At 52.5% G+C, this 15,300-nt stretch overlaps 1 protein-coding gene across 4 annotated transcripts in view; it reads left to right on the forward strand.

The window, feature by feature from the left end:
* ALPL (alkaline phosphatase, biomineralization associated) overlaps nt 1-7,808 on the forward strand; it is a 73,669-nt gene extending 65,861 nt beyond the window's left edge. For 3 of the 4 annotated variants that reach the window (XM_032759208.2, XM_058444548.1, XM_058444546.1), the window contains 4 exons: nt 3,076-3,210; nt 5,137-5,328; nt 5,858-5,977; nt 6,685-7,808. In XM_032759208.2, coding sequence (XP_032615099.1) covers nt 3,076-3,210; nt 5,137-5,328; nt 5,858-5,977; nt 6,685-6,950 — 713 coding nt within the window. In that variant the 3' untranslated portion in view covers nt 6,951-7,808. Of the gene's footprint in view, nt 1-3,075; nt 3,211-5,136; nt 5,329-5,857; nt 5,978-6,136; nt 6,260-6,684 lie in introns of those variants that run through there. The other variant, XM_058444547.1, reaches the window with a different exon arrangement.
* Nucleotides 7,809-15,300: the final 7,492 nt, after the last annotated feature.

Genomic DNA, 15,300 nt, shown 5'->3' on the forward strand with positions numbered 1-15,300 from the left:
CTTGAAATCTGCTGGCTGTGCAGGGGGATTAGCCCCATTGGGCACAAGAAGAAACTGAAGCTCAGAGAGTGGAGTGGCCTGCGGCATGCGGCCCAGGCAAGTTTGAGCCCTAGCTGGGAACTGGGACTTAATGGCTGCTGGGCTATGGAGCCTGGGACCTGGAGTCAGCTCTACTGTATGCATGGCCAGGGCAGAAGCCAGCCAAGTTGTCTCTGCCCATCCTGACAATTGCCCTGCTCCCCAGGCAGTGGGGAGCAGGTGGCGAGGGCCCAGGGGCAGCTTCAGATCTGGTGGGATGAGGCCCTGAGCACCACCATGCAGCTATCCGAGTCTTCTTTTCCAGCTGCCTGTAGTGCCGAGCAAGTGGTGGCAAAATCTCTTGCAGACATTTCCCAAGGAACACAGCTCCGCGTCCTGGGTGTCGTTAGAGGTTATGGGCTCAGAGCTGTGTGCCTGGTGGGTCCTCCAGACACATGCACACAGCCTCTTGCTTTCCTGGGTCACGTGGCACACACCCAGTACCACATGGGCTGTGCATGCACCCGTGTATCATGCTGGTTTTGCTCATGGATCTTAGAGCCAGAGTGCTGTGTTCAACTCCAGCTCTACCACCTCTAAGTTGTGTGACCTTGGGCAAGTGATTTCTCCTCTTTCTGCCTCAGTTTCCTCTTCTATAAAGTAGGGATAATGACTCTCCCATAAAATGGAGATAGTGATGGGGCTGGAGACAACCCCCGGGTTGTCATGAGCATGACATGAACTTGTGTTGTATAAGTTATCTGTTACTGCATAACAAATTATCTCAAAACTTAAGCCAGGTACAAGCTGGGCATGGTGGCCCAGCACTTTGGGAGGCCGAGGCGGGCGGATCATGAGGTCAGGAGATCGAGACCATCCTGGCTAACAAGGTGAAGCCCCGTCTCTACTAAAAAGACAAAAAATTAGCCTGGCGTGGTGGTGGGCGCCTGTAGTCCCAGCTACTCAGGAGGCTGAGGCGGGAGAATGGTATGAACCCAGGAGGTGGAGGTTGCAGTGAGCCAAGATAGCACCACTGCACTCCGGCCTGGGTGACAGAGCGAGACTCCGTCTAAAAACAAACAAACAAACAAAAACTTAGGCCAGGTGCAATGGCTCACGCCTGTAATCCTAGCACTTAGGGAGGCCAAGGCAGGTTGATCACTTGAGCCCAGGAGTTTGAGACCAGCCTGGGCAACATAGCGAGACCTCAATTCTACAAAAAATTTTTTAAAACTGGCCAGGTGGGGTGGTGCACACCTTTAGTCCCAGCTACTCAGGAGGCTGAGGTAGGAGGATCCACCTGAGCCCAGGAGTTCGAGGCTGCAGTGAGTTGTGATTATGCCACTGCACTCCAGCCTGGGTGACAGAGCAAGACCCTACCTTAAAAAAAAAAAAAAGAAAGAAAGAAAGAAAACATTAGCCAGGTGTGGTGGTGCCAGCCACTCAGGAAGCTGAGGTGGGAGGCTTGCTTGAGCCCAAGAGTTCGAGGCTGCAGTGAGCTGTGATCATGCCACTGCACTCCAGTTTGGGTAACAGAGTGAGACCCTGTCACAAAACAAAACTTAACAGTTTAAAACAAGAGTAAACATTTATTGCCTCACTCAGTTTCTTTGGGTCAGGAATCTGGGGACAGCTTAGCTGGGTCTCCCATGAGGTCACAGTCATCTGAAGGCTTGACTGGGGCTGGTGCTTCCAGGATGGTTCACTCACATGGATGGCGAGTTGGTCTTGGCTGTTGGCAGGAGGCCTCAGTTCCTTGGCCCATTGCTCTCTATAGAGCAGCTTGAGTGTCCTCATCACATGGTGGCTGGCTTCCCACAGAGATCCAAGAGTATATAAACAGAAGCTACAACATTTTATGCCCCAGCCTTGGAAATCACACACCATCATTTCAGTGGCATTCTATGGCATACAAAGGCTAGTGTGGGAGGAGACCACACAAGCGCGAGAATTCCAGGGGGCAGGGGTTATTGGGCACCATCTTGGAGGCTGGCTTTTGCCTGCTTCCAAAGCGATAATAGCATGTGGCACCAAGTGAACACTGTGTGCATGGGGGCTATTGTTTGGCTGTGTACCCACTCACAGAGGGGCAGGGTGTTCTGGAAGGACACCAGAATCAGAAGGACACCAGAATCAGAAGCACCAGCATAGGACACATGGAACTTTGTGCCATGGGCAAGGAATGGATCATTCTCCTTATGTCACAAGTGAGAAAACGGAGCCCAGTGAGCAGGAGGGACAATGATTCCAAACCTGCTGTTTCGCTGCACAGGCCACCGTGCCCTTCAAACCCAACATGTAAATGCACACACACCCTAGCGGCCCCATCGAGTCCAGGCTGTGACCCTCTGCCTTGGGGCCACAGTGCTGTGTGCTGAGCCCTGCAGGCTGGAGGCAGACTGACTGATGGATTTGAACCCCAGATCTGCCACTTCTCAGCTGACAGTAGCAAGTTATGGAACACCTCTGGACCTCAGTGCTCCTTCTCTGTAAAATGGGCATGGCAATCCCGCCACGCCATAGTGGTGGGAATAAAGATGAAAGGAATTGGGGCCGGGTGCGGAGGCTCACGCCTGTAATCCCAACACTTTGGGAGGCCGAGGTGGGCGGATGACCTGAGGTCAGGAGTTCGAGACCAGCCTGGCCAACATGGTGAAACCCTGTCTCTACTTAAAATACAAAAAAAATTAGCTGGGTGTGGTGATGCATGTCTGTAATCGCAGCTATTCAGGAGGCTGAGGCAGGAGAATCATTTGAACCCGGGAGGCAGAAGTTGCAGTGAGCCGAGATCGCGCCACTGCACTCCAGCCTGGACAACAGAGTGAGACTCTGTCTCCAAAAAAAAAAAAAAAAGGAAAGAAAAAGAAAAAGAAAAAAGAAAAAAAAATAAATGAATTGGGGGCCCACAAAAATCACCCAGATAAGGATCCTCCCAGCCACCATACTCTACCCCAAGTTGGCTGTGGGGAGCCTGTGCTCCCTGAGACGCCCCAGCTTCCTTGGAGTCCTCCTAGCAGGGTCACAGCCTCTCAGCATCCACATCCACGTCCTCCTCAGGTCTCTTCGAGCCAGGGGACATGCAGTACGAGTTGAACAGGAACAACGTGACGGACCCGTCACTCTCCGAGATGGTGGTGGTGGCCATCCAGATCCTGCAGAAGAACCCCAAAGGCTTCTTCTTGCTGGTGGAAGGTAGGGGCCCCAGGTCTGCTGAGAGGGGGCTGTTGGAAACACGGCCCTGGTGTCGGGATGGAGAAGTCCAGCTCTTAAAGGGAACCGACTGGTTTGGGGGTGAAGGGAGAGGTCCCTTTAGGAGGATAGGTTATGGAAGGAGACGGGTGGTGCTGTAGACACTCCCAGCCCAGCAAGCTGCTCTCTTTTGGGCATGGAGATGCAAGTTAGGTTCACCAGTCCAGGAAGGCTTCCTGGGAGGAGGCAGATTTCTCCCCTTTGGTAGTCTTTCTTGGAGACCCGGCCCTGGAGGGGCAAGCAGCCCCTCAGCCTCTCTGCCCTGAAAAGCGAATCCGCAGGCCCCGGCTTTCCCACGCTGTGTGCTGACGTTCCCAGGCTCTTCCAGCGCCGGCCAGGGGCCTTGCAGACAGACCTGAATTCTTGGCCTGGCGCTGCCATCTGCTGGCGGTGTGACCTCTACCTGTGTGCTTCTGTTAGGTGAAGCCAAAAATAGCATCTGTCTCCTGGAGAGTGATTCGTCTCCATTGTGTTCAGAGACATAAAGTACTTGGAACGGGGCCCAGTAAAGAATAAACCCAGTTTCTATTATTAGCCTTATTATGGCTACACAATAGTTAAGGCGGGAACAATAGGAAGTGTGAGGAAGTGATAAAGATTCCAGAAAGCTTCCAGTGCTAACAGCCCTTGCCCACCGCAGTTCCTCATGTTGCCCTGCTGATATCGGTATGTATACACACACGCACATGCACACACGTGAACATGTTGGCACATATGCTCCCCACGCATACACACACGCTCAGCCCCTCCGCCTTCCAGAGGCGAGCGTCCGCCAGCCCAGCTTGGCTGCCTTCTTGCCAAACCCCGGGGTTCCCACTCGAGCACAGCGGTCTTGGCCTAGCCCCGAACAGGCCTCTGACGCCGAGGAGCCAGCCAGAAACCAGCGGTAGCGAGCATGGGCTCCCCCGGGAGCGGTTTCCTTTGTGAGCAAGGCCAGGATGGGCCGGCCAGGCCAGCTGCTCCCAGAGCCACAACAAAGGGAGGACCCGCCCTGCCAGCCTGCCGGGCCCGCCGTGAGGCTCAGGCTGGTGGGAACAGAGGGCTGCCTGGCGCCCAGGACCCTCCAAGCTGGGAGTGTCCACCAGGCAGCGCCCTCCTGTTAGCGAGGGAGGTGTTCCTTTAAGGTCACAGAGCCCTGGGCCGCTGGGCCAAGCCTCCAGCCAGGCCCCTGCACTCACCCGGAGGTGGGAGGCGGAGGCGGAGGCGGCGGGGGTTCAGGCTTCGTCAGGGCTTTGTGGAACCTGCCACAGGCACTGGGGACTTTCACCACCTCTGGGAGCTCCGTGCTTTCTTTTTAGAGGGGATGATTTGAGGTAGAGATGAAAAACGGGGTTAGGACAAGTCACACCTGAATTCACATCCTGGCAAATCCCACCGTGGGCTTCCCCACACTAGGCCTCAGTTGCTCCATCTGTAAACAGGACCGATCATATTCCTCTCTGCCCAGCATTGCTGTGCAGGGGAAAAGAGACATGGGTGTGTCGTGCCTGGCACATTGTAGGGATTCCAGCGTGCCCCCTTCCCTACCTACCAAAGGCTTCAGTGCCTCCTTCAAGCAGCTAAAGACAGTGCTGGGAGGGGTGGTGGGAGGAGTACAGCTTCCCGGCCTGGTGAAACTGATTACACATCTGGACTTTGCAGCCCCCACGCATGTGCCTTTGGCCCCGGGGCTGTCCCTCTCTGGCCTCCGTCAGGTTGAATGGCTGCGTAAAATGCCTAGGCTGTGGTGCTAGCACAGAGTGGTGCCCGGCGAAGGTTCCTGTCCTTCCCTAGCTAACAAAGGTTAATCCAGCAGCAGTGTCATGGGGCTGGGGAGCAGATCTTCCTCCTCTCCTCCCTCACCCGAGGCCTTTGCCTCGGTGTCCCAAGGAGGCAGGATTGACCACGGGCACCATGAAGGCAAAGCCAAGCAGGCCCTGCACGAGGCGGTGGAGATGGACCGGGCCATCGGGCAGGCAGGCAGCATGACCTCCTCGGAAGACACTCTGACCGTGGTCACTGCGGACCATTCCCACGTCTTCACCTTTGGTGGATACACCCCCCGTGGCAACTCTATCTTTGGTAGGTGGGCCTTCTTTGGGGTGGACACTCCTGGGGTCTCCTGTCTACCCACCTGGGAGCAGGAGTGGGTGGGAGAACCAGCAAGCCCAGAGCATGGTGGGGACTCAGTGACAACTGGGTGGGGAGGAAGAGTTACTGGGGATGGGGAGAAAATGCAGGGTGAGGCGGGGGAGTGAGTTGAGTGGTGGTCGGGTGGACAGGCAGGTGGGTGGATGGATGGCCACATTGACCATGGCTGGGCAAGAACATGGATAGATGAATGAGAGAGAGGATGGCTGGCTGGATGATGGATGGATGGATGGGTGGATGGATGGATGGACAGATGAATGGGAGGGACATGGGTACAATGAAAACTGGAGAATGGTTAGTTGGAAGTAATAAGGTTTAGAAGGTGGCTTCATGGAGGCATTGCAGGGCCCTTCAAAGAAGATCCCAGGGGTTACCAAGCCACCAAGGAGCCTAATCTGGGGGCTGGGGACTGTACTCCTGGTGCCCCAACATGACCCCTGAACACCCCCTCCCTGTGCAGGTCTGGCCCCCATGCTGAGTGACACAGACAAGAAGCCCTTCACTGCCATCCTGTATGGCAATGGGCCTGGCTACAAAGTGGTGGGCGGTGAACGAGAGAATGTCTCCATGGTGGACTATGGTGAGACCTCCAGGACCCAGGGCTGGGAGGGGACAGGGCACCCCTTGGGGACGGGTTTGGGAATAGGGTGTCAGCTTGTGGTCAAGGTCAGGGGTCTCAGAATGACTGGGACTTGAGTCAGAACAACCTCAGTTTGAATCACCTTCTATGATCTAGCAGCTCTGAGACTTCGGGCATGTGACTTCACCTTTCTCCGCTTCCGTTTCCTCTCTAAAAGGGTTCTACCTTTGAAGGTTGTCTGAAGGACCAAATGGGTCTGATGAGCTTAGCATAGTCCCTGGCACAAGTAGGTGCTCAATATTTTATACTCATTTTTCTTGGCCCTATAATATTCCAGTATACAAGACTTTGCAGTTAGTTCATCCCATCCCATATCATTCATTCTTTCTTGATACTCCCAGTGGTTCCAGGGAGTCTAAAGATGCAGCAGTGGTGAGAGTCTCCCCCTCCACTCTCCCTGCTAATCCAAGCAGCCCGAATGAGGTTAATTTTCTCTGTTGGGGGTTGAGAATGCAGACTCCTGTGTCAGAACAGGCTCAGGTTCAAATCCTGTGGCCTTAGGCGAAATGACTTTCCCACGTTGAGCCTCCTTTTCCTTTTCTGTGAAATGGGAGCATTCAAGTCAGCCTGGAAGGGAGATGGAAAAGCTGCGTGCGCAGCACCGGGCCCCTGGCAGGCTCTCAGCAGGCATTTCTCCTGGCCCACAGCTCACAACAACTACCAGGCGCAGTCTGCTGTGCCCCTGCGCCACGAGACCCACGGCGGGGAGGACGTGGCCGTCTTCTCCAAGGGCCCCATGGCGCACCTGCTGCACGGCGTCCACGAGCAGAACTACATCCCCCACGTGATGGCGTATGCAGCCTGCATCGGGGCCAACCTCGACCACTGTGCCCCTGCCAGCTCGGCAGGCAGCCTTGCTGCAGGCCCCCTGCTGCTCGCGCTGGCCCTCTTTCCCCTGAGCATCCTGTTCTGAGGGCCCAGGGCCCGGGCACCCATGAGCCCGTGACAGATGCCAACTTCCCACTCCCCAGTGCTGCCCACTGCCTGGCAGCCCACCCCTCAAGGGGCAGGGAGGTGGGGGCCTCCTCAGCCTCTGCAACTGCAAGAAAGGGGACCCAGGAAACCAAAGTCTGCCGCCCACCTCACTCCCCTCTGGAATCTTCCCCAAGGGCCAAACCCACTTCTGGCCTCCAGCCTTTGCTCCCTCCCCGCAGCCCTTTGGCCAACAGGGTAGATTTCTCTTGGGCAGGCAGAGAGTACAGACTGCAGAAATTCTCAAAGCCTCTTATTTTTCTAGCAAACGTATTTCTCCAGACCCAGAGGCCCCGAAGCCTCCATGGAACATTCCGGATCTGACCCTCCCACTCTCATCTCCTGACCCTCCCACTCTCATCTCCTGACCCTCCCACTCTCATCTCCTGACCCTCCCACTCTCGTCTCCTGACCCTCCCACTCTCGTCTCCTGACCCTCCCACTCTCATCTCCTTCCCTCTGGAACCCCCCAGGCCCTACCATGCTCATGTTCCTGTCCCCAGGCCCAGCCCTCCCTTCAGGGGAGATGAGGTCTTTCTCCTCAGGACAAGGCCTTGCTCACTCACTCACTCCAAGGCCACCAGGGTCCCAGGAAGCTGATGCCTGGGTGGCCATCCTACCCAGCGTGGCCCAGGCCGGGAAGAGCCACCTGGCAGGGCTCACACTCCTGGGCTCTGAACACACATGCCAGCTCCTCTCTGAAGCGACTCTCCTGTTTGGAACGGCAAAAAAATTTTTTTTTTCTCTTTTTGGTGGTGGTTAAAAGGAAACACAAAACATTTAAATAAAACTTTCCAAATATTTCTGAGGACAGAGCTGAGTCTTTGTGGTCAGTAAGAAAAAGACTGAAAGAAGCTTATTTCTCTGGGAAGAACTGGCCTCAGGGCCCAGGGTACAGGTGGGTTGGACAGGGTGGAAAGGCCTTCTGCTGTCCTGGGGGCTTCACACTCCCTACCTGTGCCGCTTTGGGCACGTTGCTTTGTGTCTCTGTGGAATGGGAGACAACCCCCTTCTGGGTTGTTGTGAGGATTAAAGAGGAGGCTGGGTGCAATGGCTCACACCTGTAATCCCAGCACTTTGGGAGGCAGCGGCAGGTGGATCATTTGAGGTCAGCAGTTCAAGACCATCCTGGCCAACATGATGAACGCTGTCTCTACAAAAAATACAAAAATTAGCCAGGCATGGTGGCGCGCACGCCTGTAGTCCCACCTACTCCGGACGCTGAGGCAGGGAGAATCGCTTGAACCCAAGAAGCAGAGGTTGTAGTGAGCCGAGACAGCGCCACTGCACTCCAGCCTGGGTGATGGGTGATGGAGGGAGACTCTGTCTCAGAAAACAAAACAAAACAAAACAACAACAACAAAAAAAGATAAAAGAGGAGTGCCTGTGTGCCCAGAAACCCACAGCAAGGAGGACTTCAGGGGCCCAGTGGCAGCCCGGCTGCATGATACCTACAAGCAGCACTACATACCTTGGCCCATTTCATTCATTCAACAAATACAGACTGCATGCTAGGCATGGTATTAAGTCTTAAGAATTGTTGGCCGAGTGCTGTGGCTCAGGCCTGTAATCCCAGAACTTTGGGAAGCCGAGGCGGGTGGATCATCTGAGGTTGGGAGTTCGAGACCAGCCTGGGCAACATGGAGAAACCCCGTCTCTACTAAAAATACAAAATTAGGTGTGCCTGTAATCCCAGCTACTCAGGAGGCTGAGGCGGGAGAATCGCTTGAACCTGGGAGGCAGAGGTTGCAGTGAGCCGACATTGTGCCATTGCACTCCAGCCTGGGCAACAAGAGTGAAATTCCATCTCAGAAAAAAAAAAAAAAAAAAAGAATTTAGTGGTGAACATGACAGACAAGGCTGGACAGAGGGCTCCTTGCCCTCACAGAGAGTCAGCCTAGCTTAGCAACTGTGATCTTTCCATTTCTGATATTCACACCTTGGTACTAGACTCAGGCCTGTAGCTGACCTTGTGGGGATACAGACTTGTCCAAGTTTGCTCCTTTTGCTTCATTGAAATGAAAATTCCTTTAATAAGGATAACAATCATGACGATTAACACTGATCATTTACAACATGCCGGGTCTGTGCTTGACGCTTTATGTGGATTCATTGCATTTAATCCTCATTAGGAAATAGGCCCCCATCATCACATGTATAGGTGAGGACCCCGAGGGTTTGGGAAGTGAGGTGATTGCCCAAAGGCCCCCAAGCTGTGGAGCTAGTATTTGAAGCCAGGTGTATCCTATTCCAAAGCTCCTGTACTTAATACCATCCTTTATTTGGTTATAACACACTTCAAACCTCCTGTCAACCAGGTCCTGAAGCAGACAATACTAATGACTCATGACATATACCAGTTAAATATAAACTCAGGAAGATGAGAAGCCATATGTCAGAAGTGGACTTCTTCAGGATTGAAAATGCAAACTAAGCAGATTTGTCTCTGAGCTTCCTAGCAGTCCTGACAAAAAAGGGAAGCACAGCCAAGCTGACGCTGGGATAAAAGATGAAACTATAGGCCAGGCACAACGGTGCACACCTGTAATCCCAGCACTTTGAAAGGCTGAGGTGGGAGGATTGCTTGAGGGCAGGAGTTCAAGACCAACCTGGGCAACATAGCGAGACCCTGTCTCTACAAAAAATAAAAAAATTAGCCAGGTATGGTGACATGTGCCTGTAGTCTAGCTACTTGGGAGGCTGAGGCGGGAGAATCACTACAGCCCAGGAGTTAGAGGCTGCAGTCAGCTATGATCATGCCACTGCACTCCAGGCTGGGTGAAGGAGCAAGACCTTGTCTCTAGTTAAAAAGAAAATAAACTGCCAGGAGTGGTGGCTCACACCTGTAATCAAAATACTTTGGGAGGCTGAGGCCGGAGGATCCCTTGAGCCCAAGAGTTTGAGACTAGCCTGAGCAACATGGCAAAACCCATCTTCATGAAAAATACACTGATTACGGGGGCATGATGGCAGACATCTATAGTCCCAGCTACTTGGAGGGCTGAGGGGGAGGATCACTTCAGCCTGGGAGACAGGGGTCGCAATGAGTCGAGATCGTGCCACTGCACTCCAGCCTGGGCAACAAAGTGAGACCCTGTCTCAAAAATTAATACATAGAGGCCGGGCGCTGTGGCTCACGCTTGTAATCCCAGCACTTTGGGAGGCCGAGGCGGGCAGATCACGAGGTCAGGAGATCGAGACCACGGTGAAACCCTGTCTCTACTAAAAACACAAAAAATTAGCTGGGCGTGGTGGCGGGCGCCTGTAGTCCCAGCTCCTCGGAGAGGCTGAGGCAGGAGAATGGCGTGAACCCGGGAGGCGGAGCTTGCAGTGAGCCGAGATTGCGCCACTGCACTCCAGCCTGGGCGACAGAGCGAGACTCCGTCTCAAAAAAAAAAAAAAAAAAATTAATACATAGAAAAAGGAAAGAAACTATATGCATACATCATTCTGGCCAGGACCAAGAGGAAACGCCTCATCTTGAACTGTACAATGCAGTGTTTTCTAGGTGTTATTTCCACACCACCTTCTCAATTGTTGCCGTATCCATACTATTATTTCCCTTTTTTTTTTTTTTGAGACAGAGTCTCGCTCTTTCGCCCAGGCTGGACTGCAGTGGCGCGATCTCGGCTCACTGCAAGCTCCGCCTCCTGGGTTCACGCCATTCTCCTGCCTCAGCCTCCCAAGTAGCTGGGACCATAGGTGCCACCACCATGCCCGGCTAATTTTTTGTATTTTTAGTAGAGACGGGGTTTCACCGTGTTAGCCAGGATGGTCTCGATCTCCTGACTTCATGATCTGCCCACCTTGGCCTCCCAAAGTGCTGGGATTACAGGCATGAGCCACCGTGCCAGCTGTATACTATTATTTCCTAAACACTCCTTTAAATTCACATTTAAGCAGTCAGTTTTTAAATGTTCCCAGTACCACCTGAAGTCAATTTACATGTCTCCAGGGTGTGCAAACCACACTTGGTTTTGTTTTGTTTTTATTTCCATAGGTTTTGGGGGAACAGGTAGTGTTTGGTTACATTAGTAGGTTCTTTAGTGGTGAGTTGTGAGATTTTGGTGTATCCATCACCTGAGCAGTATACACTGAATCTAATTTGTAACCTTTTATCCCTCGTCCCCTTCCCACCCTTTCCTCCAGATTCCCCAAAGTCCATTGTATCATTCCTATGCCTTTTCATCCTCATAGCTTAGCTCCCACTTATGAGTAAGAACATACGATATTTGGTTTTCCATTCCTGAGTTACTTCACTTAGAATAGTAGTCTCCAATCCCATTGCTGCAAATGCCATTAGTTCATTCCTTCTGAATTAATATTCCATCATATTCATCTATATATATACACATACACATATACATATATACACATATACACATACACCACAGTTTATCCACTCATTGATTGTGGAGATTTGGACTGGTTCCATATTTTTGTAATTGCGAATTGTGCCGCCATAAACATGCGTGTGCAAGAATCTTTTCCGTTGAATGACTTCTTTTCCTCTGAGTAGATACCCAGTAGCAGGATTGCTGGATCAAGTGGTAGTTCTACTTTTAGTTCTTTAAGGAATCTCCACACTGTTGTACTAGTTTACACTCCCAACAGCAGCGTAGAAGTGTTCCCTTTTCACTGCATCCATTACAACATCTATTATTGTTTTGATTTTTTGATTATGACCATTCTTGCGGGAGTAAGGTGGTATCGCATTATGATACCACCTTGATTGGCATTTCCCTGATCATTAGTGATGTTGACCATTTTTTCATATGCCTGTTGGCCATCTGTGTATCTTCTTTTGAGAATTGTCTATTCATGTCCTTAGCCCACTTTTTGACGGGTTTTTATTTTATTTTTTTATTTTTTGAGACGGAGTCTTGCTCTGTCGCCCAGGCTGGACTGCAGTGGCGCGATCTCGGCTCACTGCAAGCCCCACCTCCTGGGTTCACGCCATTCACCTGCCTCAGCCTCCTGAGTAGCTGGGACTACAGGTGCCTGCCACAACGCCCAGCTAATTTTTTTGTATTTTTAGTAGAGATGGGACTTCACCGTGTTAGCCAGGATGGTCTCGATCTCCTGACCTTGTGATCTGCCCACCTCGGCCTCCCAAAGTGCTGGGATTATAGGCGTGAGCTACCACGCCCGGCCTTTTGTTTTTTTATTGGTAATTTGTTTGAGTTCCTTGTAGATTCTGTGTATTTATCCTTTGTTGGATGTATAGATTGTGAAGATTTTCTGCCTGTGGGTTGTCTGACAAACCACACTTTGTTATCTTGCATTGGGTTTCCACGGAGACAGAACCTGAGACAGGACTCAGCACAAGTAGTTTGTTTATTAGAAGAACGCAGAAAGCTGCACAAATCGGGGACTGAGGAAGCAAGGAAGGAAAGGGAAGGATGTTGAGAAAGATGTGTTTTTAAACAGGTTGCCACTGAGGCTGGCCAGGGCTCAATCCCACGAAGGCCCTCTGGGAGATGGTGTGGGAGCGATACTTCAGAGATATCTCACCCAAGGGGCGAGGGAGCAGGGGTATTTATTCTTCAACTCTCACCTCTCGTTGGCTGAGGGCTGCTTCTGGGGAAATTAACACTGGCACTTCTGACCTTCCCCATGAAGGTCTGAGAGAAAGCCTCCAGGCCTGGTCCTGGAACATCAACTGCTCAAAGGACACAAACCAACAGCTTCTGTTGAACTTTGGGATACATTGCTGGGGTAGAAAGCGCAACCTGCGAGTCAGAGAGACAGAGGTCCACATCTCTGCTCCATCACTTTCTCAGTTCTACGAACTTGGGCAAGGGATTCAGCTTCTCTGACGCCCGTGCCTAGTGATGCCTAGCACATAGTGAGGACTTAGGACCCCATTAGGAGCCAGGAGCTCCTCCTGCCCACACTCCAGGCTGTGGGATGATGTGTCCTTCAAGAAGCAGAGATTGAGGTGCTCAGGCCCCCATGGCTTCAGGGTCTCCCCACGCTCAGGCTGAGCCCTGGGTCACTTATCACCTTATATTTTAACTGCTGTGGGCCCTGAGTCCTAATTGGAGCCGAAGTTCAGGCATAGGTCCCAGCTCCATTCACAACTAGGGCCGGTGGCCATGGACCTAGACCCTAGGGATGACAGTCCAGACCCACAGCACAGGGATTTCTTCTGCCCTCAGCCTTCTCCTGGAGGAAGAACAAAGATGAGCTGATATGCCCTCTTGTATTCACTGAGATAACCCTGCCTTCTGTTAAAAGTAAATTCAGAAAGCTCAATAACTTGACACCTGAAAATGTATTCTTACCTCCAACATCAGCTCCCCTGCTCAGGTGGCTGGGACCCAGGATCTTCCCCTGTAAGTTCTGGATGTCCTTCCTATCTGGCCAGCACCTTGTTGGCGGGAACCACGCCTGCTTTTTAACCACTTCATCCTGGAAGTGACATACATCACTTCTACCCTTAGTGCATTGGCAAGAACCAGTCCTGTGATCCTTCCTGGATGCGAGGAAAGCTAGGAAATGGCGTCTTCGCTTGGGCTACGGCTGCCACCAACACCAACACAGCAGGTTTTCATCTTTGGGGCAGACTCACCCCCACATCAGTTGAAAACCTCTGCTCTGTAGGAAGGAAGAGGTGTAGGAGGCTGGGATGGTCAGCTTGGCTCAGGCTGGAGACATCCTCCAACTCACACACTCCCCAGCCATCACTGAGCACGGGTGCCATGTTTTAAAACATTGGGGGCAAGTCACGGTGGCTCACACCTGTAATCCCAGCACTTTGGGAGGCCCAGGCGGGTGGATTGCTTGAGCCTAGGAGCTGGAGACCAGCCTGGCAACATAGTGAGACCCTGTCTCTACCCAAAAATAAACAATTAGCTGGGCATGGTGGTGCAAGCCTGTAGTCCCTGCACTCAGGAGACTGAGGTGGGAGGATCGCTTGAGCCCAGGAGGAGGAGGGTGCAGTGAGCCAAGATCATGCCACTGTACTCCAGCCTGGGTGACAGAGTGTAACCCTGTCTCAAAACAAAAAAAAAAAATGGGGAAATTCTCTATAAGATCTGGGATTCTGGCTTAAAAAAAAAAAAAAAAAAAGGGAGGCCAGGCACAGTGGTTCATGCCTGTAATCCCAACACTTTGGGAGGCCGAGGCGAGTGGATCACGAGGTCAGGAGATCGAGACCATCCTGGCTAACACGGTGAAACCCTGTTTCTACTAAAAATACAAAAAGTTAGCTGGGTGTGGTGGCGGGCGCCTGTAGTCCCAGCTACTTGGGAGGCTGAGGCAGGAGAATGGCATGAATGAGGGAGGCAGAGCTTGCAGTGAGCTGAGATCACGCCACTGCACTCCAGCCTGGGTGACACAGCGAGACTCCATCTCAAAAAAGAAACCAGAAAATAAAGGGAGATCCAGCCAGCAGCGGATCCCACATTTCTGCAGGGCAACAGACAGTTGGCGCTGAGCGACAAGCCTGTCAGGGGACTATGCTCTTCTGGATGCCACAGCCCCCATCGTGCCCTGTATTCTGACACTGGGCCTTCAGATGTATGTCACCTGTCTGGTCATGGTGGGGACAGCCTGTGACCCCTGCGTTATTGAGTACCACGCCCCGTGCTGCAATCTTGCCCAGGGAACAGACAGTGGACAAGTCCAAGGCTGTCCTCAAGTTCATATCTCATGACAGAGACTTACAGAGACCACCAACCCAGTGTGTGGCGAAGCCAGGAGCTGTGGGGACAGGAAGGGAACACGGTGGGGGCGGGTGCACAAGGCACAGAGGGTACTGAGTAAGCTGAGGCTTAACAAAGGGAGGAGGACCCAGGGCGTGAGGCTACTGAGGGGAATTCAGAGGGAAACGCTGTGGGGAGAGGTGGGCAGAAGGGCCTCAAATGCCATTTGGAGAAGCTGGGGTTGACCGTGAAGAGCCTGGGGAGGCATGGAAGGCTCTGGAGCTAGGGAATCAGCATTGTTTTTGAAAGATCATCCTGGCTGGGCGTGGTGGCCCACGCCTGTAATCCCAGCACTTTGGGAGGCTGAGGCGGGTGGATCACCTGAGGTCAGGAGTTCAAGACCAGCGTGGCCAACATGGTGAAACACCGTCTCTATTAAAAATACAAAAATTAGCCAGGTATGGGAGGCTGAGGCAGGAGAATTACTTGAACCCTGGAGGCGGAGCTAGCAGTGAGCTGAGATCACGCCACTGCACTCCAGCCTGGGTGACAGAAAGAGACTCTGTCTCAAATAAATAAATATCATCCTGGCCATCAGTTTCAAGGGCGCTTCAAGCAGAGAAACTGGAGGCCAGGAGACCG

The sequence above is a fragment of the Hylobates moloch genome, unplaced genomic scaffold (assembly GCF_009828535.3).
Source record: "Hylobates moloch isolate HMO894 unplaced genomic scaffold, HMol_V3 SCAFFOLD_9, whole genome shotgun sequence".
NCBI classification, from domain to species: Eukaryota; Metazoa; Chordata; class Mammalia; order Primates; family Hylobatidae; genus Hylobates; species Hylobates moloch.